This window comes from Pleurodeles waltl, chromosome 4_1, assembly GCF_031143425.1.
Source record: "Pleurodeles waltl isolate 20211129_DDA chromosome 4_1, aPleWal1.hap1.20221129, whole genome shotgun sequence".
NCBI classification, from domain to species: Eukaryota; Metazoa; Chordata; class Amphibia; order Caudata; family Salamandridae; genus Pleurodeles; species Pleurodeles waltl.
The window spans coordinates 187,265,473-187,293,421 of record NC_090442.1 but is presented as its reverse complement, the minus strand read 5'-3'; the positions used below and the strand labels follow the sequence as shown (position 1 = coordinate 187,293,421).

At 46.4% G+C, this 27,949-nt stretch overlaps 1 protein-coding gene across 1 annotated transcript in view; it reads right to left on the bottom strand.

Annotated features, from left to right (window-relative positions):
* Positions 1-27,949, bottom strand: part of PEX26 (peroxisomal biogenesis factor 26) — a 46,654-nt gene that overhangs the window by 14,613 nt on the left and 4,092 nt on the right. The window contains exons 2-3 of the mRNA XM_069228026.1: positions 11,472-11,698; positions 6,710-6,850 (exon numbers count right to left, since the gene is read on the bottom strand). Coding sequence (XP_069084127.1) covers positions 6,710-6,850; positions 11,472-11,692 — 362 coding nt within the window. The 5' untranslated portion in view covers positions 11,693-11,698. The remainder of the gene's footprint in view (positions 1-6,709; positions 6,851-11,471; positions 11,699-27,949) is intronic.

Sequence of the window (27,949 nt, the reverse complement as noted above, 5' to 3'; positions counted from 1 at the left end):
GAAATAAGGGTACAAGAACAACATGGAGGATGTCTTGGTGTGGGCTATGATGTAAAACATTACCCTAATTGGTAAGAAATAGGGACCGGAGACAGAGAGGGCGCTAACATATGTAGCCTTCCTACAAGAGACGAGGTAAAGAAGTGAAGCAAGTTCGAGTGAGAGAATCAAAGAAAGACTGGAGTTTGGGAACTTAGAAGAGAGGAAGGTCCATATAGAAGAGACATCCCACGTAGATGCATAACGAGGAAGAGGAGTTCCTGAGAGAGATGTCTTTCCAAGGGTGCAAAAAAAATTGTCTCTTGCCAAAGGGATTCCATTAATAAAGAGAAGGTGGGCTGCGATAGCAGAGCGGTAGGGGCTAATAGTCCTGTAGCTAAGGCCTTTGGAGAAAAGGAAGAGAGTAGAAATACGCCAAAGGGGAAAGAGTGGGAGCAAGGGGATCCAGGTCTTGTCACTAGCACCAATGAATCCAGGACCGCCAGGTAGACTTCTAGGTTTGACTAGTGCCAGGAGCCCATGACTTGTCAACGAGGTTTGCAGTAATTTCCGAATGATCAGGCCAACTTGATGATACCCAGAGATTTCCAGAGCCAGATGGTGAAGGTGATCATGAGTGTGAAGGTCATGGGAGTTACCTTATGGGCCCCAAAAGGGGAAGAGTCAAAATAAGGGAGATGGTGAGGAAAGTCTGTGGCTAGCTACAGGAGATGAGGGAACCAAGCTTGAGAGGGCCAATGGGGTATAACTATAACTATCTTGCCGGAGACACATCTGGATAGGAGTTCTCTGGACAGAAGACCAGATGCAAGGAATGCATATGGGCAAAAGAGAGACCACTCCTGGGGAAAGGTGTCTATCTCCCAGCCATTCGGATCCGGTTGCCAACTCACGAAAACTGACAGTTGCTTGTTCGAGAGCAAAGTAAAGGGGTCCACATCAGTGGGACCCGGGAGAACTGAAATCTGGCAAAAAATGTCAGCTGAATATCCTGTTGCTGGAGTCTCGTAGGTGCCTAGAGAACCAGTCTGCAGTGCAACTGAAGAGGGCGGGGAGGTCTTCCGCCACCACGTAGAGGTTGTTGCACTGGAAATGATCCCAGAGATCTTTGGAGAGATCCGCTAGAGGCTTGAATTTCAAGCCCTGTAGTTTGTTGACATATCCGAGTGCTTTAAAGTTGTCCATTTTTAGGAGGACTGAGAAGCGAGACATGTTTAGTGATAATGGTGCCAACCAGGACCTCTTGGGCATTGAAAATGAGGGATTTTTCAGTAAAAGACCATAGGTTGCCAGTTGATAGGGCCCCAGAGTGGGCACCCCGACTTTGACTTGCTTGCGTATGAGCTAATGATTATGGGGGTCATTCTGACCCCGGCGGTCCGAGACTGCCGGGGCCAGGGTCGGCGGGAGCACCGCCGACAGACCGGCGGTGCCCCGCAGGGCATTCTGACCGCGGCGGTTCGGCCGCGGTCAGATGCGGGAAACCGGCGGTCTCCCGCCGGTTTCCCGCTGCCCTGCAGAATCCTCCATGGCAGCGGAGCGCGCTCCGCCGCCATGGGGATTCTGACACCCCCTACCGCCATCCTGTTCCTGGCGGGTCTCCCGCCAGGAACAGGATGGCGGTAGGGGGTGCCGCGGGGCCCCTGGGGGCCCCTGCTGTGCCCATGCCAATGGCATGGGCACTGCAGGGGCCCCCGTAAGAGGGCCCCACAAAGTATTTCAGTGTCTGTTATGCCGTCACTGAAATACGTGACGGGTGCCACTGCACCCGTCGCACCTTCCCACTACGCCGGCTCAATTCTGAGCCGGCGTCCTCGTGGGAAGGTTGATTTGCCCTGGTCTGGCGGGCGGCCTTTTGGCGGCCGCCCGCCAGCCCAGGGCAAATCCCAAAATACCCTCAGCGGTCTTTCGACCGCGGAGCGGTATTTTGGTGGGGGAACTTCGGTGGGCGAAGTTAGAATCACCCCCTATGTCTGGAAGAGAGCCAAAAATAGCCTCGTCATTCGAGTATTCGATGTTCAGAAGCCACCACAGAAGTCCGAATAGTAGAAACCCTGGCAGAGAAGCCGAGTCTTCCATCGCGGTAACGCCAGATAGTGGAGTGAGGCAGGAAAGATGGCTTGAATACAGGCTGCTAGGAGGCCTATCAGATGGGTGAGAGATCTCATAGGCAGGGACAAGAGTGTTAGGGTCGACTGTAGTTTCTTATTGATGCAAGAGATCTTCTTGAGAGAAAGTTTCAGAAAACAGGAGGCAGTGTCTAATGTAAAGTCCAGAAAGTAGGATATTTGAGATGGAGAGCATGATGGTTTTTCAAAGCTCACAAGAAAAGCAAGGTTGTGAAGAAGGGAGCTTGTCCATTTCAGATGAAGACAGTGTGTCAGGGAGCCTTGATGCATTATCAGGATGTATTTTAGCTAAATAATAAGGCGACTCTCTCTGGTGCAAAGATGGGCTACTATGATACAAAAAATCTTAGCGAAATACCAAGGAGCTGAAGATAAGCCACAGATGAGGCAACCGAATTGCTACGTTTGGGGCTTCCATTGACATTTTAGCAGAGGTTGACGTTTGGGGCAGATGGAAATAAAAAAATATGCATCTTTCAGATTGAGTCTTACTAACCAATCTCCAGGTAGGAGGTTATTACATAGAAGGTGAATGCCTTCAATTTTGAAATGGTGATAGATGACACCATGGTTGAGGGAACAAAGGATTATCACTGGCCTGAGGCCTTTCTCTTTTTTATCAAATAACATGAGTTCACATAGGAGATCGAGGAGAGAAGGTTGAGGAGTAGCAGAGATATCAGAGGTCGGTAAAGGAACCAGTACCTCCAGGTCAAGATCACCATCATTGATGGATAGTGTGGTATTGAATAAGGAATCGTCCTCTACGTCGTGGAAGGCTGCATCCCTGAATTGGGCCTTGGGTGGTGGGCCTTGGGCATTGTTTGAGATGCTGTGCTGCGGTTTCTTGGAAATGGGTGCTCCAGGTGGCGAAGCCCACTTTTGCTTTGCTTTGGAAGGCTATTTGAAGGTGCTTATGTTTAAACAGTGGCTTCCTATGGGAAGTGGATGATGCGAGGGCCAGGTTAGAACAAGAGGGGAAAAAGGCATCCGGAGAGAGAAGCACCAAACAGATGCCAGCTTTGCAAACGCTTTATCAATGGAGGGATGGATTTGAGAATTGGAATCATTAATAGCCTGCTGTAACTGGTGTTGGGAAATGGGGAAGGGGGGCAGGTGAGAGAGAGGGCTCGTCGTTAGAGGGGTCTTGAGACGCAGAAAAATTAGTAAACTATGATAGGGTGGAGGATGGGCTCCAGATGTAATACTATATGGATAAAACATGATAAAAGAAGATTCCGAGTTAACCTAAGCCTTAGGCCATTTCCTTAGTGACTCCATTCATGGATTAGTACAATATTTTACTTCTGTGGAACTTCTGATTTGGTTAGCTGAGCATATCAGCAATCCTTGCTTGCTAGGCTACATTATTTGTGTGAAGAAAAATTAGGTAAATTTTTCCACGCATGCTTATGTGTGGAGCTTGGTGGGATATGACATTTCTGTGACTTGTCTCTTTCCAAACAAAGAAAGAGTAAGGATGATGGTCTGTTGACCTCCCTACCAACCTGTCTTCTGAGGAGCTGCGAGGAGAAGAATGAAGAAATCCCCAACCACAGAAAGCCAGCATCGTTCCTTCAGACTATTTGCCTACTCTTCCCCAGAGACTGTAGTCTTTGTTAAGAAACAAGGACAGGCAACAATGTAGAAACCAAGAGACCTAAAAAGAGTTATTAAGGTAAGCAGTATCCAGGCAAGCAAGTAGTGTGTACTAGTGACTTGTCTCTAGTGCATTCCCTTTCATCATTGTCACAATAACAGGTAAACTCCAATCACTTCCTAATGCCCTCCTACCTGCATCCTGTATTGCTGGACGGAGGCCTAGGGACTCTTTCGGTCCTGGTGGGCATTGAAGATAATTTAAGACACAAATTGATTGTCTAGAGTCCAAGAATTCTAGACTTCCTACTGGATTATATTGGCTTCTAGTTCCTTTGACCTTGGAGCCATGCCCAACCACCCAAAACAAGCCCAGTGCCTCTAGGCCCTAACTGTGAAATAATTGTACACCTTCAACCAGTAGTTCCCAAAATACTGGGATTAAAAGACTGCCCAGGTGATCTCTAAATGGCCAACCGGGACATCCGTCCACCAAGTATCTGGGATCGTGGTATGCCCTGTCTAACACATGAGCCAGTTTTGACTCAGTACCACCAAGTATTACCAACCATGACCAGCTAGTTTGCAGATACTGACTTTGAAGGTAGCTCCAACCATCACCAAGAGGGTTTGGTGAGGTCTGAGGTACTGAGAAACATGTCCCCCTGGTCTTTGCTCAGACCCTCTGTTAAAGTCCCTTTCTCGCCGCACTTTATCACTTTTCAAGTTGGAGTCTTTTTCAGCACTCTTAGTGGCAGCAGTCTAAGCCCGCTGACCCTAAAGGCACCTCATGCCACACTGTAGCATTTCATGTACTGCTTGAAGGACAAAGTTACCTGAACCTTAGTTTCCAGGTCTCCATATCTAAGGACTTCAGAGAATTGGTTTCCTCATAATTTCCATCATATATATACAGGAAAGAATTCCCCCAAAAACGAACAGGTTATTAGCATCCGAATTTGCACTGCACAAAAATCCTTTTAGAGGTCAGATCTCAACCCATGTGAGTCTCTGTTTTATCCTACATTATCTAACTTTCATAACGGCCAGAGCTGCTGATTTTTGAACTGGGTAACCAGGTTTGAGTCTCAGCGTTTGCTAAACAGCCTGTGATTCTGGCAAATCACTTAACCTCCCTGAGCCTAAAAAATAAAAACACAAAAATGAATGTGTCCTTGTGTATTGTAAGTGGTGTTCACACAAAGCGATCCAATACCTTCAGGTCAAGTCCGCGCTGCCTAAAATTGCACAAAAAAAACAAAAAACGAACACTTCTACTTTTCTGACTGTATGATAAAGTCATATCCTCTTTTCAAGACATATCACTCACTGGAGATTGGCTTTTGTTGCATTTGAATCTTACTTAACAGGGATAAACCCATAAGCATGTCCTGGACTAAGCCTTGGCTGCTCAAGCAAGTACTGGACAGCCGAGGGCACAAAGGAGTTACATGGCTAATCAAAAGCAGACAATGCAGCTGAAGGCCCTGGAACAGCGGGAGGAATGGCAGCACCACCACTCTATGCCAGGTGCAGATCTGATCTATCTGCTCAGAGACCTGAAGAAAAAGCCTAACATCAAGTAAGGAGGGGGGGGACTTACTAGTTCACATTCAGGACAAGAGGTTTGCCCTTTTTCACCAAGCAAGATTCATCTTCCTAGCTCAAATTCAGGACAAATTTTCAAGAAAGCAGTGCGGCAGGCACCTCATTATGGGCAAATGGTGGCACCTTAACTAAGGTCTCAGTGGTGGTATAGTAATTGGTGATTTTAAAGTTGAGTCAGCGGTACACAAACCGTTCCCCAAAAATGCAAGCATCAGACAAGGGCGCAACCTTTGGTACCCTCAAGCAATCATATTACAAAATTGAAATTCTACCTAATACCGCTGGTGCTTTTCAGAATTATGCAAGTGGAATACAAATCTTTTCTAAAATGTACTTTCTGAAAGTTGCATGAGATCAAGAAACAATTTAGTCAGATGAAGGGTATATGATTTAATCACAGTTAACAAATTCCTTTTGGCCTCCCTACAATCTGTATTAAGTCAGAGAGGATAGAAGGAATAAACCCTGGTAAAGTGAATCTAGTTCGTAGCCCACTGCTGATATTGATAGCTTGGACCTGCCATTGAAAAGAAAGTACAGGCAAAAAACAAACACAAGACTCATGATCACCCTTAATTTTATCCTACAACCAAGCTTGTTACTATCTTGGAGGTTCTACTGTGAGTAAATGAGCACTGAACAGTAACGCCCCAGCTGTCATTAGTCACCCTTACAGTCAGGATTACATTCATCAGGATCCAATGAAACTAGCACTGGACTTCTATGACAGAAGTCTGAGAACTGTCAGTGTAAGCTGGCAGGCTGAGTATGGACCACAGATGGCAGGGCAGGGCAGGAATAAGAAGAGGTATGCTGAAAACCATGCAGCTGTGAAGCTGTAGGGCATGGGGCCAGCTGTGGATGCTTGAATAAATGGAGTTTCTGTCAAACTGACAAAGGAAAGGAACCAGGTTTGATTACAATCAGTTCTGCTATACTATTAAATGGTAAATTATGTTGATAGAAAGGAACACAGGTCTAAGGCTCCAATCGGAAGTATAGTGATATACTTGTTATGTGCTGGAGCTCAAAGGTAGTAAGTTACTGTGCACAATTCATTTGACACTAACTTTTTCACCAGGAATGTAAGAGAAATCCATCTACAATCTCTTCTCAGGTCTCCTTGTATTCTTTCCATTAACAATAAATGATTGCCTTGGTTTTGCTAGTAACAATTTGATTCTGAACCTGGGAGTATTTAAAATGTCTGAAATACAAATATTTGTAAATAAACACTTTCTAAAGCACCTCAATTAAAACCTTTCTCGCCTGAAGCATTTTCTTCTCTCTTGCCTTTCAGTGTTCGTGTGCTGAGCTAACCTTGGGTACTGTCTATAAAGCCCTGACCCAACTCTGTTCCCCAACATACTTACCACATTTCCAGGAGTTTCATGGGAATCTTCTCAGGCACCTCGTAATACTGGAGGAGCCAGGAGAGGACCTCTCTCCACCGGTTCATCTCTGCAAGTGCCTGAACTCCCACGATGCAGAGTGAAGTCTTCAAATCATCGAACCTATGGAGGCAGAAATCAGTGAACAGATCAGGGCTAGAAAGATTAGCCATACATCAAACGGGCATTATCTGTCTACAGACCCAGGGACATTGACTGTATCCACGCTCAGAGAGCATGTCTTTTCTGCCTGCTTATGCACCTAGAGTTATGTTCCTCCAGTATGTGATTACAATAAAAAAAACAACTTGAAGAAACTGCTTATGACAGACATTTTTAGTTGAACCTTTTGTCACATATGTTTCACGAAGAATGGCTTTCACCAGGCTGACAAAACCAAGCTGGGGAAAGAAATTCTTCTTTTTTGGAGACCCACAAGCTTAAAGCTGCAGCACGTTAATAAATGTGTTAGAAAACAGCCACAGACAACCACCTATCAGAACTAGAAAAAGGTAAAACTCATCTGCATGTTTTAATCAAAACACAAGGATTTCAAGGCAGTGATCAGGGGGTGTAACACCAATAACCTGATTTTTGTGAGCAATTCCCTATTATGTGTGCAGCGGGCTGGCAATCTGGCCTTCAGCAAATGTATCCCCACTCTCCTGGGGTGTAGGGCCTGCCTGTTTCTTTTTCTCATCATTTCTGACTCTGAGGGAAGCCGTCAGTCTCCCTCCTTATCCAGCAGCCACTTCTCAAAGGTTGTCAGATATCTGGATGTGAAGGACCTGACATCCACATGCAACACCCAGTGCCTAATTTGTAGGTAGTAAATCATCTCAGCTTCAGGGATACTATTTTCATGTTTCATTTGTTCAAAGGCCTTGATCCCATTAGTGTCAAATGGGCCACCTATGTGTTTGCATCCCTGAACTCTCCAGAGGTCATATTCTTCTCCAGTCATGCCAGGTGAGAAGTCAGGACTATTATGTATAGGAGTGAGGGGAAATATGGTCAGCCCTGTCACAGTAGTGAGCACAGCATCTTCAGACTCTTCCCTCCATGCAGATGCAGCTGCTTTCGCAGGGCTTGGACCCAAGTCTTTGCACAGCTTCTCCCCTGGAGGATGTAGTTCATCGTTTTCCAGCAAGCAAGTCATTCTTCTCTAAGCGGTCTACAACACCTGGTGCATGGGTCTGGCTCAGGATGTCCCTCATAGTAAGAAGATAGCAATTAAAGAAACAGGTTCAGGAACTCAAGTTATTCACCCAACACTGCGAGGTCATTGCCCGCACTGGTCAGTGGAAATGAAAGCACACTGACCTGGATTTCTACCTAGCATTTATTCTAAAATAGCAGACACCAATGTGGATTCCAGAGATCCGTCTCTGGAGTTAGTTTTAGGCAGTTTCTGACCTTTTGATTATCTCCACACTGGTCAAACGTGACAGAGTACCCCATGCACCAAAACTACAGTCCACCTACCTTTCGAAAGTCAGTCGGACTGTCTGCTTTCTATCTGTCTGCCCCAGTCCTAGTCCAGTGCTGCTCTTGATCTTGCTCCAGGTCTGCTCTGGGCCTTCCAGCTTTGCTCAAGTCCCCGTCTTACTCCAGCTCTGTTCCAGGCCTACCACCTTCTCTTCTGCTCCAGTCCTGGTATTACTACAGCTTTGTTACAGGCCTAGTCTAACCCAGATCCAAATGTTTAGCCTTGCAAGACCGTCCTACTATTGGGATCACTTGCAGGTTTTAGTGACTTTGGCCTTTTCTTCCTTGTGTTCTTCCAAACACATCAAGCCTGTAACCTGTGTTGCAATCGGGATAAGCAATGTGGCCACTTTTACTCAAGGCCTCAATGAGAGAGGTGATGGATCAACACCCAACTTCCAGCCCTTGACAACTGCAGGACAACACATCAGTTAGAGGAGGATGTTGTATAAGCAATCAAGTACCCAAGAACTTACAAGTACAATGATACCACTTCACCTGTAGGTGTGAAACAAGTATTCAAGGTCACACCAACAGTAGGACAATACAATCAGAGGAGGATGACAAGTACCCAAATAAACACGTCCAATAACATACTGTCACTTTGAGGAGGCGATGGAATGTACCTTTCACTTACAGGGAAAATCACCCCAAGACCAACCGATAAGACCACACCAAATCCCTCTTTCTACTTATTCACTCTTAGTCTGGCAGACATAGTAAATATTCTCAGCACTCTTAAACCTAGCAATTAATCCAGTGCCAGAATGGCCCCTAGGAAGGTTTGCTACTTGTTTTGCCCCTTTCTCCGAGAACTTATTATCTTGGTCATTCCAGAAGTGTTTCTTACCAGCTGATCTTAGACTGTGCTCTCAGCCTCCTGCTGAAAAAACCCAATTCGACCCAACTGTGCTTGTCAATTTTAGGCTTACTATGGCTCTATTAGTAATGGCCAAAATAACAGAGAAAATTGTGGTCCAGCAGCTCCAAGGGCATCTGGACAGCATAAATTGCCTCTCTAGCTTTCTATCTGGATTTCACCATCAACAGAGGAAAGAAAATATCTTGTTAAGGTTTTGGAATGATACTTTAAGATGAGGAGATGAAAGGGGAGATGCTTCTTGGTACTGCTGGACCTATCAGTAACTTTTGACAGCATAAACAATAAAGTGTTACTCTATAAGACTATACAAGTGGTACATGCTGCTCTGCAGATGATTAGCTGGTTGAGATTGTTTCTATATCACTGACCACAGATAATGAGATGAGGAACAATCCATTCTGCCCCAGTTTCTCCAGAGTGTGGCATCCTACAGGACTACCCTTTATCTCCTGTCCCACTAAAAATGCATACAGTTCTCCTGTTTCACTAGCATACTGACTCTGATGTTTGTAATACCTTCCAACCTTTCAACTTCAGTAGGACCTTTTTCTAAGACGTATCAGAAGAAGCTCCATTTGAATAACAATAAGAGTGAGAGTTTATTTTCCTTGCAGGCAAATGTGTAGGTGGAGTCCAGGGCACTGTACCTCCTAGATTTCTTGAATCAAATGCCCAGCTTAGCCTCCATGGTGAAGAATTTTAGATTTACCATTGACTGGAGGATGTCTCTAGCTCCACAAATAGGTGAGTTGGTGGGCACCTTTGTTAGACCTGGCTGCTTTTTAGCATGTCTCCCCTGTCTTTTTGCCTTCTGACCTCCTGGTTTTGGACTCTATTTTTGCAAACGGAGTCACATTGCCCTGCTTCGCACTGCGACCCTTGTCCTCCCGACGCCGTCATCGAACGCTTCACCGAGCCGCTGCTCGCACCGCGAACTGTGGGCCCGCACTCCGGCATCACCTGCTCACACCGCAGCCTGGGCATCCCCGACGACGACGCTCCTGCTGACACTGGCGCTGCTGCCTGCACCGTGGCCTGTAGACACCGCACGTCGCACCGCCCCGCTTCACACCGCAGCCCTGGTCGCAGCGATGCCATCACCGAGCCGCTACCTGCACCATGACCTTTGGGCACCGTGCGTCACATTGTCCCGCTTCGCACTGCAGCCCTGACACCATCCACGCCGGCGCACCTGACTTCATCGGCCTGGAGTTCGATCCGCAACACGTGTGACCTCAAGGGTCCGACGACTCCTGCACCGACTCTGGAACCAACACCGCGACGTCAGCAACGCCGCTCTCCGGAGTTCATCGCGAGGATCACGACGCCCTGCAAATCCAAGGTACTGTTTGAGGGTCTTCCCGACACCGTAGCTGGCCCGCAACGCTGCGGGCGGCCTGAACTGCTGGTTTTGTTCATCACAACGCCGTGATAGCCTCAGGTGGAGCTATCGACTTCAAGGAACTGTATTTTTGAGTAAATCTTGCAGAATTCATATTTTTATTACTGTATGTTGGATTGTTATCATATTTGGTCTTGTTTAAATATAGATAAATATTGGCTATTTTTCTAAAACTGGTGTGGTGTCCATTTGTATTGTTTTCACTTATTACTGTGTGTTATGTGCAAATGCTTTACACATTGCTCCTGAGATAAGCCTGACTTCTTGTGCCAAGCTACCAAGGGGGTGAGCAGGGGTTATTTGAGCGGGTATCTCTCTTATCATGACTAGAGTGAGGGTCCCTACTTGGACAGGGTGCAAACCAACTGCCAACTAGAGACCCCATTTCTAACAACCTGTATTCACTTGTTAGAAAGACTGAAACCTATCTTCCTATTACTATCAACCAAAACAGAAGGCCTAAGTAGTAAGGGCTGTGATTAACCCTAGGCTTGACTACTGTAACTGATTCTGTTATGGTCTCCCAGTATCTGTAACAGACTGTTTGCAAAGAGTTGTGCTCTAGATTCTCCCTAAGACTACTGCTAAGAGACCTTTATCAGTGTTGAATGCTTTATAAGTTATCCATTCATTGGGTAGGATGATCAAGAACAGTGGAATGGGACAGGAGACACTGGACATTGTGCAAGAACGCAGTCAACCTGCTCCCAATCAACAAATGGGGTACGGGTTAATCATGCAGGACAGCAATGTGCAAGAAAGCAATGGACAAGAGAAAGAGTGATGGAAATTATGACTGACTACTAAATTATAGTATTGAGAGGAAGGAAGATGCAAATAAAAAGTAAAGTTTCATTTTCCGACTAGACAAACAGAAGTAAGGCATTGTGTGTTGTAAAAGTGTTTTGCTAAAAATGAGACATGTAGTCAAAGGCAGCTTCAGCATGTATGTCCACAGATTAACGTCATACCTGTAATCTCCCTGGCTTGCTGGATCAGCGCTGATAGCCTGGCAGCCCTTCTCACACACCTCCAGGGCAGATGCAAAGTCTCTGTGCACCACCAGAAGATCTGAAGCTTCCTCGAGCTGGGACAGTGCCACTCCTGGGCCAATCATTTGTGGCGGCCCTAAGCTAGTCTCCGATGCCCCGGATCCTTTCAGTCCAACCAAGGAGGAACATGACCCCTTCATGATTATCTATAAAGGAACAGCAACGTTTAATTAGGGAAGAATGTGTCTATCAAACACCTTCACATCACCCAACACTGACACATAGACTCTAGCAAGGAGCAGGATTGGGTTTTTACTTAACTAGAATAGGGGTACAAAATACACTGGTACGTGAAGCCTCCTACTAAATTGAGTAATCATGAAACCTCTTCACAAGAGGAAGCAAACTGGTTTTCAGAGTGCAAAAATGTTTTGAAAGCTTTTCCTCTTATTCCCACTGCAAACACTTGTCATGTCCCTAGTGTAAGAGGAATGTTGTACAGGCTTACTCTTTAAAAAGCAGAACTGTTCCACATGCTAGACATCAGGCTCCTAACTGGAAAGCAGAGCAATACCATTAAGACACAATGGGCCTAATTTACAATACTATTTGTGTGTTTTAGTGTTTTTTTAATATACATCTATGCATTTTTATGAAGCAAACGCGATTCTGCCATTCTCAAAAGTTGGTGTTGAACTCATTGAAGTACTTGTTTACATGAAATTGTATAATTACTTAAAGTAAGAGCAGACGGTCGCACAATGCTAGCGGCGCAAACAGCAGTGATAGGAGGTCCTTTCTTGTGTAGACATGAGTGCAGCGTCAAATGCCCTTGTGTGGTATAATGCCAAAGCCCTCAGCAGTTATGTTAAGGGAATGTAGCACGGCGGGAACAGCGCAAACACACCTAGTATTCCATGTAAAGCAAGGTCAACTACAATACTGCACCCTGTGTGGATTTGCTTATAAAATTTGGGCCAAATGAAAGCAGGTGCAGACAGTGTTCCCCCAGTTAAAACACGTAATGTCCACAGAGGTACACATTTTAATGTTATTCACTTTGTGTGCAGGATTTTAAAAGAGATTGTGCCTCAAGAACAAATCTCACGAAAGGCTCCACTTGCGTCACCCTTTCATGAAGTGCAGTGCCAAAACATATCTAGCGTCGAGCAAACCAGTCGCCTTTAGCACAGTCCGATGTCATCATACCTGCTGCACTATTTTTTACTATCAGTCCAAAAAATGGAGATTTACATACAACGTTGCAGTGTGTAAATGTTGACAAATCATGGCTAAAGGTTTTCATGTGAGTAAATCTGCAAGGAGAGGTGGGGAACAGGTAGAGAATGGGTGTTACAAGGCAGGAATGTCATTTAAGTTTTGGAACACCCACAAACTTACACATTCATAAACTAGTTTTGAATCCATCCTCAAAATAAACAAGCATTTGCAATGCAAAAGGTCTTGCATTTTCTTGATTTAGAGCTATTGGCATTGTAAATCCATAACTGGACTTTTCTTGCCACTTAAATTGGTCAACCCTGCCTCATAATGTCGTCTTTTCCTGCCATATAATAACAGTGGCCCAGAATTTAACTAAAGCACTTCCATTTACCTTCTTCCAATAACTTGAAACATAAACAATTATCATATAAACTTTAATCAGAAATAAACTTTTGGCATTGAGTAATGCTCAAAACACCATAACAAAAATATAATTTGGGACGGACTGGACGGTGAAAGGAAAGAGGGTGTTGGGGGTAAAGATGGAGAGGACAAGTGGCGTAGTAACATTTTCCTAGGCCCTGGAGTAAGAAAGGAAAATAGATTACTGCAACTTCGGTAGGAAAATACAGCAGGAATTAGAGTTCAGTGAGGTTCATAGGTTTCTGGGCCCCAGCGCCACTGCACCTGTTGTTTAATTGATAACTAGGCCTCAGGAGAGAAAGCAGATGGGGCAGAAAAAGAGAAGTGAAAGGAATACGACAGACAAAAGGAAGAAAGAGAAGGGGTCGCAAAGAAATAATAGAAAAAAGGGAAATAAAAACTAAGAAGAAATAGAGCAAGCGTGTGAGACAAAAGAAAAAAAGGGAAGGAAGATAGTGAACAAAAGACAGTGGAAAAAATAATGAAAGAAGTGTGCAAAGAAAGAGAAAAATTAACATTAGAGAAAAAAGAGATGGTGAGAGAAACACGCAGCAAAATAGCCAGGGCATGTTTCTACTGACATTTCTCACAAACACAAAATCGGAAAACCACTTTGACACTTCAGGTCCCAACAAGTAACTTGTGGCTTCCACATGCAGACAGAAAAAAAGGGATTTATAGTAAAATGTGAGTTGACAGATAAAGATAAGAAAAACACCAGAGAAAGGAGGGGAGGAAGATAAAAAATAAAAAAAATACAAAAAAAGGTGAAAGGACGTATACCAAGTCAAAAGAAAGAGCAAATAAAAAATATAGAGAAAGAATGAAGGGAAGAGACAAAAATTGTGAAAGAATGAACGCCTAATGAAGGAAAAAAAGAGTGGAACAAAACAGGAGAAGAAATAACCCCGTTTTTGCGAGTTTGAAAGAGGTGGTAGCAAAAGGAAGAGGGAAATAAAAAAAAGACAGAGGAGTAAAAAGAAAGAGTGAAACTGTTAACGTGTGGATTTTAGGAGCTGAAAAGAGAAATGTGGGGAGAAAGAAAACGTGGAGAGTAAACAGAGTAAAGAAAAGAACGGAATGAGATAGGCGAAACAAACCCTCCCAAATAAAGATGGCAGCTAAGAATAGATTTAATTGCCTTCCCCACATCCTCAAACAGAAGTGTGGAACAGCAAGGGGCACTGCAGAACAGCAGGAGGTGCATTAGCAGAGTTGTATGTGAACCCCACTACAGCAATACTGGGGCGCTTCAGATCAAGATGGGTGATGTAGAGGGCTGTGTCCCAGCCCAGTGCTGGAATAACAAACAGAAAGGCAGCGGGTGAGGAATGGGAAACAGAGCGGCCTGTAATTCTTGGTATTGGAATAATGGAGCGCTGCAGGTTAGGGTTGAGGTGCACTAACAGAGTTGTACGTAGGCTGCATTACTGGAATAGTAACGGGCACACAAGGTCAGAAGTGAGGTATTTTAATGGAGCTATGTGTGGAACCTAGTATTGGCGTGCCAGTGTTGCAGAGTATTAGCCTGGAGGTGCCCTAGTGAAGCTGCGAGTAGGGCCCAGTATGGGGGTGGCATTGCTTCTGAACCACAGAAGCGAGGAGTCCTGAAGGCCGTGTGTTAGCCTTAGTACTTAGAAGAAATGTGCACTGAATGTTAGAATTGATGGATTCTGGAGTAGCTGTGGTGGTTCTAATCAACAGTGGCGTTGGATGTTAGACTTGAGGTGCACTGGCTGAGCTGTGTTTTGCTATTTTGGGTCCAGTGTTGTGTTGGCAGTGGGACTGAATATTAGAATTGAGCAGCTGTAATGGAACAGTATGTGAGCGGGGTCCCAGTATAGGAAAGGAAGTGACCTCGCCGGGCTAGAACTGAGGTGCGCTGATGGAGCTGCGCCTGAGGTCCCAGTACTGGAGCCGCAGAGTGTACTAACTGGGAGAACTGAGGTGCTCTGGCAGACCGCATGTGTGGGATTCCTGGCACTGGCACGGCTGGGGGCTTGGAGTGTGTGCACTGATGGAGCTGTGCCCGAGGTCCCAGTACTGGAGCAGCAGAGTGTACTGACTGCGAGAACCGAGGTGCTATGGCAGACAGACAGCGTGTGTGGGGTTCCTGGCACTGACACGGCTGAGGGCTTGGAGTGTGTGGACTGAGGTGCACTGTTAGAGCTGCGAGTGGATCCCAGTATGGAGCAGAAGTGGGCACTGTCTCTAAGGATTGTGTAGCCCTGGTAGAGATGGGTGCCTAGGCTATAAGCATATTACAAGCGTTCATCCGCCCTTGCTCTCAGCACACGGGCAGGCACACCTGGTAAAGAAAATCCAAGTCAAGGAAGGACGGAGCGTGGCAGCTGAGAGAGGGTGCAGAGAACCCACAGAGATCAAATGTGAGCAAGGTAACAGCCTGATTTATAGCTTTGTTTACAGCTAAGCTCAGAGGAAGAATGCTCAGCAAATGAAAAGAGAAGCTTCCCTGGACGGGAGCAGGAAACAAACAAAGTAAAATAAAAGTCCCCTACAGACCAGATAAACAGGACAAAGCATATTTAAACAGTAGTTGGTCCCTACAAATAAAATAGCTGGAAGCCCACAGAAGAAGTATACAAGAGGTTGTACGCTTACACTCGACCTAAAAATGTAAAATATTAACTTTTAGTAAGGGCGGTAGAAAATTACTTTCCAGAGTGGGAAAGGAAAGGAATATGCACCCATCTCCTCACAAAAAATGAGAAAATAGATTCCCAAATGTTTTCCAAGAGCATGCCTCGTAACCTGCCATTGTTGCTAGTGTCCAGGCATAATCTGGAATATGTTTGTGAATTCCAAAAAGTCAGAAATCTGCACAGTTGTAAGGTTAGTAAACCAGGGGCCGAGATTTGTTCTTTATTTTGAGAATTGGGCCTGTAGTTTGCAGGACCTTGACCTAGGCAGCACATCTTATTACTTTGAGATAAACAGTATTCAGGCTTGTACTTCTTAGACTATAGAACTATGCACAAGACACTGTACATAGTTCATGGGCTTAAGCTTTATTGACAGAGCTTATGGTTCAAGATTCATGCTATGTGACCTCTCAGTTGGACAGCAGAGCTGTCCTTCAAAATACACTGCACCAAAAGCAAATTAACCACGATTTTAAATCTGTATGACTTTCTAAATTAAATGAAACACAAAATTAAAAATATCTACAAAAGAGTTCAGACTAGCCCTCCCAACTCCAAATTAATATAGGTCTGAATTACTTCGACTCAGAGAAGCTGGAAAACTGCCAGAGAAAACTCCAGACCAATTTCCCAGCAACTGCTCATTGTACTAATGCTTAGATGCTAATTCTCAGATGCATTGAAAAACGCCTCCTAAGATGGAACCTTCACAAAACTAGATGAACCTCTAAACATACCGCCATCCGTAAATGCAAACATACATTTGTAGGAATCAGAGTAGTTTCAAGCATTCTAAATAACGTGACCAAGATCCATGTTCTTAAAAACCTCCAGGTGATTCAAGGGTGCTAACAAACTGTGGACCAATTTTTAGATCGAGCGCCCAAGCGCTCAGATGTGTTGTAATCTCTATGGGCTTTTAACCACGCCCACCGCATGCCCATCACTATCACTCATTCATGGGCTTGCCTTTCAAAAATCTTTTGTTATCATTGGTATATGCTTTACGTTTGTCCCTCCTTGGGGCGGTTTGGTTACTGCCTTGGACTTTGACCCTGTTACATGGATAAGTGTATTTTTGCCGATACGTTTGACTACGAGCGGACTTCTTTTTCTTTCCGTGTCTCTGCTTCGCGTTCATGCTCATGGCAGCTGTGGCGCTTTGAATCAGCTCGCTTATGTCAGCTGTTTTACTTTTCATTTTCAATTCATGTGGCAAGAAAAGTCCAATTAGCAACTCGAGCAAACACGAGACCCATTGCATTGCAAATGCTTGTTTCTTTAGCCAGCAAACAAGGTGCTCGCACGAGGCCTTTGCTCTGCTCCAGCCTGCTTTTATCATCCAATTCGAGGACCCTGTATGGCTGCCTGCAGCTGGATCCTGGCCCTGGCGGAGCAAGAGGGCTCCCGAAGCTAATAATGCTGCACTTAATTGGTTGCCTTGCTGGGGTAGAAGTCCTTTTGTCTGATTGGTGACAGCAAGGATCCTGCTGGGTACTTTGACGAATGGGGGCCCTGCGAAACACTCTGTGACCTCAGGACAATGGGAAGAACTAGGCCAAAGGAAGGTAGCACATCTGTGAAAACCTAGAGGGGCCCCGGGAGGAGGGGTTGCCACCGGACTCTGGCCTGGAACTCCCGGCACCTGCCATGCAGCTCAAGTTAGACAGAATACTAGTGGCTATCACAGACTTCAAACAAACACTCCAGCAACAGATCAGATTGGAGAGGTGGCGACGGAACTGGGCCTCCTTAGTGTGGACCACCAAAAGTTGGAAGAGGCAGTTAAGGCTGCTAAGGCAATTGTAAGTGAGCTCTAACCAGCGCAAAACTCCTTGCGGCAATAAATGTCTGACCTAACTGAACGAGTGAAGTTGTTGGAGCACAGAGCTGGAGATGCAGAAAGGCGTAATCGGAGCAATAATGTAAAAGCCACAGGGTTGCCAGAAGGGATGAAGTGGTGCGACATGGTCACATACCTAGAACACTGGATGAAAACGGATCAACACTGAACTTTCTCCTTTTTTCGCCCTAGAACGAGCCCGCAGGGTCCCAGCTAAGCCCTAAGCTTCTGGGTGGCCAACGCATCTGGTGGTGGTCAAGCTGCTGCTTTATAGAGACTTTGCGTGATACCCTGCTCCAGAAATTACATGAGGATGGCCCTTTTCAAACAGAGAATGTGGCAGTGAGCATGTTCCTGGACTTTACTGCAGCAGTGCAGGCTAAGAAAGCATCCTTTCTGGAAGTGAAAAACGGGCTGTGGGAAGCAAGGGTGCAATACTCCCTCTTATTTAAGACTGGGCTGCAAGTGATGCTAGACGGTACTCAGCACATCTTCCTGAACCCTTTAGATGCCTGGTACTGGTTTGAGTGATAGCAGGCTGCGGTCTCAGGTGAAGACGCAGTGAGGGATGGGCCCCAACTGTGTCGCCAAGTGCAAAAGAAACATTGTAACTCCACGCACTGCGAACCCGTAAAAAAGCAGACGAGAGCACAGACAGACGAGGCCAGGGAATTACTGGCGGAGGCCCCAAGGATTCGGAGTATGGCACACGCTCTGATGGACACTCAGAGGGGTCCGCCTCTGATGCCATACCTACCAGTAAACAGAACATGCCACAAGTGACTCCACAGACAGCGGAAGTTTTGATCTGATATCTAGGACTCATGTCGTTAGGATGGCTCCACAGTTAATGGATGTGTGATTAGTGATGGACATTGCTGTGCTGCCCTGGATGGGTGTCCACGAGAGATATGTGGAGGGCGAGCTCTGCAGGCTAATCAATAGTGAGAGACGGAGGCCTGCCGCTCTTGGGCTGACCTGGTATGATGTCTAGGACACGCTGCAGAATCCCGTCTAATGTCGGCAGTAGAGTAACTTTCTCTGAATCTACAGTTGTGAAATGCATGTGCCTGGGGTGCTGCTCATGCTGTTGCTGTTCCTTCTGGTATAACTGAAGGTGCAGGTAGCCTAAGTGGTCAAGATAAGGCCGGAGCCGAGTGCCTACATGCGCTGCTGTGTGACTGACTTGCCCCTTACAAACGTCCACAAACTCGTGGACAGCGGTAATACACTGCACTTATAGATTGGCACGCGTATGTGTGGGCGCCTAGCCATTGCTTGTCTACTCCAGGGTTGGGATCTGTTTCTTTTTAATTGGACTCCGGGTCTTGTACATCCTTGTATTTTGGGATTTGTCCACGTGGGTAAGGGGGGCAGAGAGGGGACGGTGGAGACCAAGGGTGTACATACTTACTCTGGCGCCATCACATCAAGGGTTTAAGGTGTTGCAGAACATAAGGGGCATGGGGTCAGCGGGCAAGTGTCATAAGGTCCATATGTTCTTGAAGCGCAGGCCTGTTCACATTGCCTAACTGTAGGAAACAAATCTTATTAAAATTGAGGCACAACGACTCCAAAGGAGCTGGCAGGGGCCGGTATATGCCACAGAATATTCTGCATTTGCTAGGGGTGCGCTGGTCTGGATCAGGGCGGGGGTCCCCTTTGAAGCACTGCATGTCAAAACTGACAGGGAAAGCAGATAAGTCTTGGTGGAAGGGAGGCTGGATGGTAGGCATTTAACAATAGGGTCCATATATACCCCCAATCGGGATCAGCTGACCTTCCTTACGGCCCTGTCCGCGCAATTGAGCTCACTCATGGATAGGAACATGCTCCTGGGATGGATTTTGACTGTGCAACAGACACAGATTTGGACCGCTCTACCCTGCCTTTACCAGGGGCTTCTGCTCACAGACTAGCAGGGGGATAAGGAACTGGATGGGGAGCTGAGGGGGTTGGAGACATATGGAGGGTGCAACATGGCCTAGCCAGGGCGTTCTCTTTGTATTCTTACTTACACACCCTGCATATCCACATAGATAGATTCCTTAGCTCCAGCCAACTCGGTCTATTCATCCAACACACAGAGTCCATGGGCTGCAATATCTGACCATAGCCCACTATTGATCTGTATCCACATGGAATGTATCCACATGGATGAAGAACATCCAGCAATCCGCCTGTGGTCCTTGTGTCTCAGTGCTCTGGAAGACACTACCTACCAAGAAGGCCTCCGAGAGGCCATATCGGGCTATTTCGAACGTAATCAGGGTATGGGGGCAGACTGCCTTGTGGAGTCATAGGCCTTTAAAATGGTGGTGCGGGGATATTGCTTGGGTACGTCTGTGGGAATCAGGAGAGACCTTGACCGGGATCTGAATAAAATGAACGGCACTATTTGCAATCTATACAAACAATTTGGCCTTGATTGAGAGGCGGAGGTGCGGATTGGCGGAGGCCAAGGAGCAGTAGTGTCCTCTTGGAGAAGCTCCAGTGTCATAGTTATAGGAAATATACAGCCTGGGCCCAGGAGAGCAAGGGTAAGGTGTAACAGTTATTGGCATGGTTGGTATGACCGGAGAGTAGAGGGTTTCCGATTACTCGGGTGCACTTGCCGGGCGGCAGGCTGGTGTACTTCCAGTCGGATATAAGACTGTTGTACAACACTCTATGGGAGGCAAGCTGAGGATCTGGAGGAGGCTACAGGAATCTTTCTGAGCCATCTTTCTGAGCCCCTTGTGATTGCACAGCCTCCCTGCCGGAGACAGCGGAGAAGCTAGGAGGTCCCATCACACCACAAGAGATTAAGGGGGTGATTCTAAGTCCGGCGGGCGGCGGAGGCCGCCCGCCAGACTTCCCCCACCAAAATACAGCTCTGCGGTCGAAAGACCGCTGAGGGTATTTTGGGATTTGCCCTGGGCTGGCGGGCGGCCGCCAAAAGGCCGCCCGCCAGCCCAGGGCAAATCAACCTTCCCACGAGGACGCCGGCTCAGAATTGAGCCGGCGGAGTGGGAAGGTGCGACGGGTGCTGTTGCACCCGTCGCGTATTTCAGTGTCTGCATAGCAGACACTGAAATACTAAGTGGGGCCCTCTTACGGGGGCCCCGCGGCACCCCCTACCGGCATCCTGTTCCTGGCGGGAGACCCGCCATGAACAGGATGGCGGTAGGGGGTGTCAGAATCCCCATGGCGGCGGAGCGCGCTCCGCCGCCATGGAGGATTCTGCAGGGCAGCGGGAAACCGGCGGGAGACCGCCGGTTTCCCGCATCTGACCGCGGCCGAACCGCCGCGGTCAGAATGCCCTGCGGGGCACCGCCGGTCTGTCGGCGGTGCTCTCGCCGACCCTGGCCCCGGCGGTCTCTGACCGCCGGGGTCAGAATGACCCCCTAAATGTGCATTACGTGAAATGGCACAGGGAAAGATGCCAGATAGCCTACCGGCAGAGTTTTACTCTACCTTTTTTGGGGGGTTGGCGCCAAGACAGGTCACCATATCCGCCATGGCTCTGGAAAAGGTAGAACTGTCTGCCTCCACTAAGGATGCAACGGTGGTCCACCTCCCTAAGACGCAAGCGTGGGGAGACCTACCACATCATATAGGCCATTGTCCAAGCTGAGCATGTTTTTAAGATCTTAAGCAAGAACCTAGAGATGCGACTGCTGCCGCATCTGCAAATGCTCGTGCACCCAGATCAGTAAGGATTTATACCACAACGCAATACCTCTCTAATTCTATGCTGCCTGTATATCTGAGGAGCAGATGTAGCTTGTGTCGATCAACCTGGAAAAGGCAAAGGCGTTTGACACAGTTAGCTGGTCATACCTGGAAAGGGTCATGCTTAAAATTAGTTTAGGAGTGCCTGGGTGCAGTAGTTGTGCCTGCTATACACTGGCCCTACCTGCACAGTGAGATTGGGTTGTTGTGTTTCAGGCTCCTATGGGGTTCACTGAGGCACCAGGCAAGGATGCCAGTTGCCTCAGCTCCTGTTTGAGCTTGCAATTGAGCCCTTGGCGGTGTTGTGCAGAGAGAAAAGCTAGCGTAGGGTCATTTTGGTGGATGGGACTGAGCATATTATTTCCCTGCCTGCTGACGATTTGATATTATATGTGGCAAATATGGAGACTGATGTCCCAATCATGTTACAGTTGCTAGAGAAGTTTGACTGGGTTTCTGTACTGCAAGTGAATCTGGCAAAATCCTGTGTCTTTCCTCTGAGATTGGACCTGGCAAGGCCTCATTTCTTAGGACTGGACATCCAGTGGGCCCACACACCTTTTGTTATCTGGGAATACAGATTTACCACCACCTTGAGGACACATGCAAGGGTAATCTGAGTCCTGCGCTGTGCTTCATACGTGGGTGCGTGGCCTTTTGGCATACATTGAAGCTCCCCCTTATGACGTGGATCGTAATCATCAAGATGATTATTTTATTCCGGGTGCTTTATTACTTCACTAATCTTCCTGTGTGGATCCCAGCTGGGTGGTTCAGACAGCTGGATTTGCTCATCCGGGAACTTATATTTGATGGTGGACGCAATCGGGTGTCTCTGTACGTATTTAAGCAGCCCATCTTGGAGGGGGGCCTGAGGGTACCGGATTTTGAGAACTATTATTTAGCTACCCAGCTGCAATGGCTCACCAAGTGGTCGGATGGAGTGAATTTGACCAACTTGGGATGACATGGAGCTGAGCCTAACCAGGGGGCGCTGATGGCACCACTCCTGTACTGGGTGCCAGGAAGAGGGAGAGAAACCCTGTTACTATACACAGCTGTCCGTTGTTGGTGGCGGTGTGTTTGACACACAAAAGACTGCCCACTGTATTCCCCAGCCTTCCAGCTAGTAGGATAGTGATCCCCCAACCATTTTCTCGGCAGCCCAGATGTTGAGCTGGATGCAAGCAGGGCTGGTTACAATGGGTGACTGTTACGAGACTGCCACACTGAAGCCTCTTGCAACTCTGATTGAGGCCAATGTTTTGCCTCCAGAGCAGCTACTCTGTTATGAAGTACTCGTTAGGATGTGCGCGGCTCTTTGGGATAAGGGGATGGATGAGCCACATACACATGTGGTACTCCAACTGTTGTTGTCCATGGGGGCTGGAAGACATTTGGTGAAGTGGATTTATGCCGCCCCTAGCGGGAAGGTTAGGAAACCACTGCATGCCCTACAGATGAAGAGTGAGGAGGAACTTGGTAGGGACATATTGGACCGCGACTGAGCGAGAATGTTACCATATCCCCAGAAGGTCACACGCCTCAAATATATCCAATTCAATTATCTTCATCAAACATACCTCACACCTAAGAAACTCACTGCCATTTATGGGGGGGTATGCCCTGTCCTAGATGCCTCATAGATGAGGTGAATTTATGCCATTTGACTTTGTCTTGTGCCTACATCTGGGATTTTTAGACAACGGTGTTGCAGAAGCTAGACGACACTTCACCAAATATGACTTGCACTTTGGAGATGTGTTTACTGTGGTCTTGTTAGAAAGTATGATCAACTGCAAAGACCACTGCTATGTATAACTGTTGTCCTTGGCTCCACAAAGGCACGTATACTGTCCTAAGATAAGCGTCATTACATTGTATGTACATTCGGATGTGAGAATACTTAATAAACATACTTTTAAAAAACTGTACACCAATTTCTAACCTTCCATCCAGCAAAGCTAACAGCACATGCTGGAATCAAGCTGTTACAGCTTATTTCAAGGAATAGACCGAATGTTGCCATTCGGACAGATTTTAAAACCAGCCAAGAGCACAGAGGCCATCATCATCAACGTTTTATAAGAAGTGCAATTGGAGAGTGAAGAAACTGGTCGCAGTTCAACACCACTAACCACCTATAAACAGACAGGGATTTAGAGAGGCCTGGTCTGGTACTAGACTGCACCAAGTCATTTCTGCCATGTAGGTTAAAGGAAATGACTATGCTGCTGATTCAGTCTCCTCTCTAGGAACTACTTGCAGAATGCCAAAGGTCTCCGCTTAGTATACATGTTGCCATCAGTGAAATGTGGCACCAGGTATGGAGGAGACAACTCTGAACCATGGCGTACCCAACAGCAGAGTGAAAAGGGTCTCTCCTAGAGGGATGTCTACCATCAAGTTCAACAACAAGGTGTAGATATAGATTTTTCTTTCCTTTTTTTTAGCAGATTCTGTGTACCAGGTGCTTAGGATTAAACAGCCTGGATAACTGGCATCATAGATTTACCACCTAACAAACTGATATGCTTCTCAGGTCCATTACCAACAACAGAGATCTTCTGGGCAATTTCTAAGTCATATAACTTCTAATTCAGAAAATGAGCTTTCCATTCAATGGCCTTTATTACTACAGGGCATGACATCACTGCATTTGCCAGCATCCATCTCTACAGCCAAAACTATCTTGAAAAGAAGAATATGGACAATTGGGCCTAACTCCCCAGCATTCGTCTCTCCAGAAAGTAACATCACCTTAGCTCCCATCATCCATCACTTCAGAAGTAACACCACTACATTTCCCAGTGTCCAGCTCTATAGGAAATGACATTACAGGCTCCCACCGGAAACCTCTTGCCTCTTTCCTTACTCAACATCTTAGGGCCTTAACCCTTCCAGGAATTCCCTGCAAAAGTTAGACACAGGCAAAGGTGTTATCTGTTTGGACCAGGAAGAACGCAGAGCATGAACCCTTGCGACACAACAAGCTCATCAAGCTCTTATGTAACATCCCATCATTTTCTCAGCTCAGCACTCCTCACTACCCATCCCCACAATCACACCCAGACCTAGAGCATACAAACAGCACATACTCACAATACATAAACCTAATTTCATCCACATTCTACTAACAACCACACATCTTCAAGCTACCAAATACACAGTACAACTTTTGCTCATTAACATATGCTCTGCAGTACTCCATTCTCAACACTGCAGACCTCATCACCTTTCACAAGCTAGACGACCTCCATCGAAGAAACATGGCTCACCTCTAAATCCTGCATGTCCTTGTTCACAGATGCTACTGCATCTGATGTACCAACCATGAAGTTAAGAATAGAGGTTGCCTCACTGTCATCCATAAGTCCTCCTGGTCCTGCATCACAGGTAAGCAAGCAACACTCAGCCCCATGGAGCCCTTCATATGCTACTGCCCACTCTCTGCAATTCAGTCTGCCACTGTCCAACTCTAAAGGCCTCCTGGGCAGAACTAAAACTTCATAGATAAATTCTCCGATCTCCTCACTCCCTTATCCAACCAGCACATCACACCCATCCTCAGTGACTTCAATCTTCCAGACAACTCAAGCACAATAAATCAAGACAACCACAGCCCCATCAGCAGACAGGAAAGAAAATGGAAGAAAAAGAGATCCCCTGCAACCTTACTCTTCTGAAGTTCCTCAGGGCAACACAAAGACAACTAAAAGCAGCCAAAGCCAAGTATTACAGCAACATCATCTAAGAAGCTTTCAACAGAACAGAACAATCAAGCACTGCATCAACCCCCTGCCAAACACTATATTGCCACACTGAAGAAACAAGTGCAATGCCATCACCCTTTTCTTCAGTGAAATAATACAGACGATCCAATAGCATAACAACAACAGAAAACTTGCTTGACGCCTTACACCCACCCCTCCGTGCTGCATCTCACAAGGGTAATCACTCAAACCACTGTCTCTCGCAGACATCACCAACATCCTCAACGTCCTATAAGCCACCCTCCTATGGTGATGTCATCTTACTCTTATTGTTTATCAAAATGCTCTTCAGAGAAGCTCTCTCATCACTATTCACCATCATCAATGCCTTCCTCAGTAAATGGCTCTTCCCAGAAACTCTATGTGGTAGGTTCCCTGGGCAACAGAGGGCATGTTTGTTTAAATGGAAGACGTAGAGCGAGTTAACAACTCTTTTCAAATCTCTTTATTTTCTAAATTTCTCTAGTAAGGGAAAAAAAATATATATATATATATATATGTCCTTCCTTCTTCCTTTCTGCTTTCCTTACTGTTCTTTTTTTATCTTCTTTTTTTTTCCTTTTACGTTTTCTTCTATTCTTTTCTGGTATTCTTATTGAGTTTGATTTTATTCTCTACTATCTTCTTCTGTCCGTTATGTTTTTCGTAATTGCGCCTTCCTTTTAATTGTACTTTCTTCCTTTCTTTTTTAGGTATTCTGTCCTTGATGTCTCATTTCCCGATGATATGCCGTCGTGTGGAGAGAGAAAGAAAAAAAAATGGTGGGAAAGAAAGGTAAGTGGATTTTGTTTAAATTGTGGATCTTTTCAGTTATACTATAGGGAGAAGGGAGGCGTGGTCGGCGGAGGGCATAAGAGGGGAATAGTAAAGTGTTGAAAAGAAAAAGTATGTCCCATACTAGTAGGGGGAAGGCTGGATATACAATCGTTCCCAACACCTCTGTGCAAACCGATCCTCTGTAGTGCACCCGTCCTCACCCCCTGTGCTTTCGATCTTCCCCTTTCCCTCGCTATGTCTCCGTTGTCTCTTTTCCACCTCCTTTCCGTCGTCTCTCGTCCCTTCTCCCCACTTCCACCAAAGCCCCAAGTGCTGGGGATGTGCGCACGCACCTGCATAAGCCACGTCCCTCCAGAGACGTGGCTGGGTTCTACGGTCAGTCTGGGTCAGACGTGCGGCTCCGGATCTCTGTTCTCCACGACATCTCGAGAGGCCTGTGGTGGTACATCTCCTGCTTCATTTCTTCAGTTGTAGTGTCGAACTCCTCCAGGGTTGTTCTCTGTCCTTCCATCTCTTCTCTCCTTGTGTCTTTCACCGCTGGCGTTTCTTTCTCTTCCTCCTCGTTCGTGTCGCGTCTTCCTGCTTGTTTTCCGGGTTTCTGGGCTGGTCTATAACTCTCTCCATGGGACCGCCGGGGTACGACAGAAACGGCCCTGTCATGGCCTTTGGAGACAGGGATACCACGACCCTGTCACACTTTCAAAAAAGTAAGATCCTCCCACTCCTGATGAAACTCACACTTAACTCAGACACTTAGAAAATTATTGGCCTCTCACTCACCTACCATTCATCAGCAAGATCAATGAACAAGCACTGGCAAAGTGAATAGCTGTTCAGCATTGGTCAAAAAAGAGAGGAAAAAATGGTGCAGTGACGCAGCTGTTTCATTCTACAAGTGTGTGCATGAATGCTGAAGTATGTGCCTGCATGCCCACACATGCTTGTGCCTATGGCATGACATGGGAGCCAGTTGAAAACATGCAGTCTCATGGAATGGGCAATGAAAAATAAAAAAGTTCTCAATGTGAGCAGTGGAAGGATATCAGTGAGCCACTGAATAAGAAGCAAGCAAATGAGAGTGAGAATAAAGCCAACCAATGGTATACATTGTGCAGGCTCTTGGTATGGTGCACAAGAGGCTATTGTTTTTAAACTGCTAAAAGCTGTCTGGTAGGCAAGACTTGAAAAGCAGTATAAACACAACTCCAAGATGACATCAATGCCACCATCTCCTACAGGACTACTGATCCAACTTCAGTTCACTCTGCAACACAAAGACAGCTAGTTTAGAAATCAGAAATGGTAATCCTGACCACAGACAAAGATGCCCTCTTCTGATACTGCTGGGCCTCACTGCCACCTCCAACACTGTGGCCCATTCTAAAGTTGTCCACACCCTTAAGTCTTGAATGGGAATCAACATCCTTCACCAGTTGTCCTCCTACTTATCCACCTGATACCAGTTTGTTCACACGGGTACCCCCAGATTGGAGAAATTCCATATTACCTGCTGAATACTCCAGGGTTCCATACGGTCTCTTTCCCTTTTCAGCCACTATGTAGACCTCATGGGTCTCTGCTCACCTAGAGCAGCATGAAAATTGACAAATACTCCAATGACACAACTTACATGAAAGTCCTTAATTCTACACATTCAGCACCAAGAGACTACCTTCACCTCATCCAGACCTGGATATCCAACACCTACCTGAACAGATTGCCGCAATTCAACAAGAACAAGAAGCAACAACTAGTACAGAGTATGCCCAATGACTCAAATCTGGACAAATTCAAATCCCAACTTTCACCCACAACCAGGTCAATTGGATTCATCCTGGACTGAACTCAGACACTGCCAAGAAAACCATAGATGGTCTGGTACCAGCTCTCTCCAATGATGAAACTGAAACCATTCCTCCCAAACACACAACTTCAGAATTACTCTTCAAGACCTCTCAAACTCCACATTAGCGCTTTTTATGCCATCCCACACACTGCAACATGCCTCACCAAGAGTCTCAAGAAAACTGATACAACTCA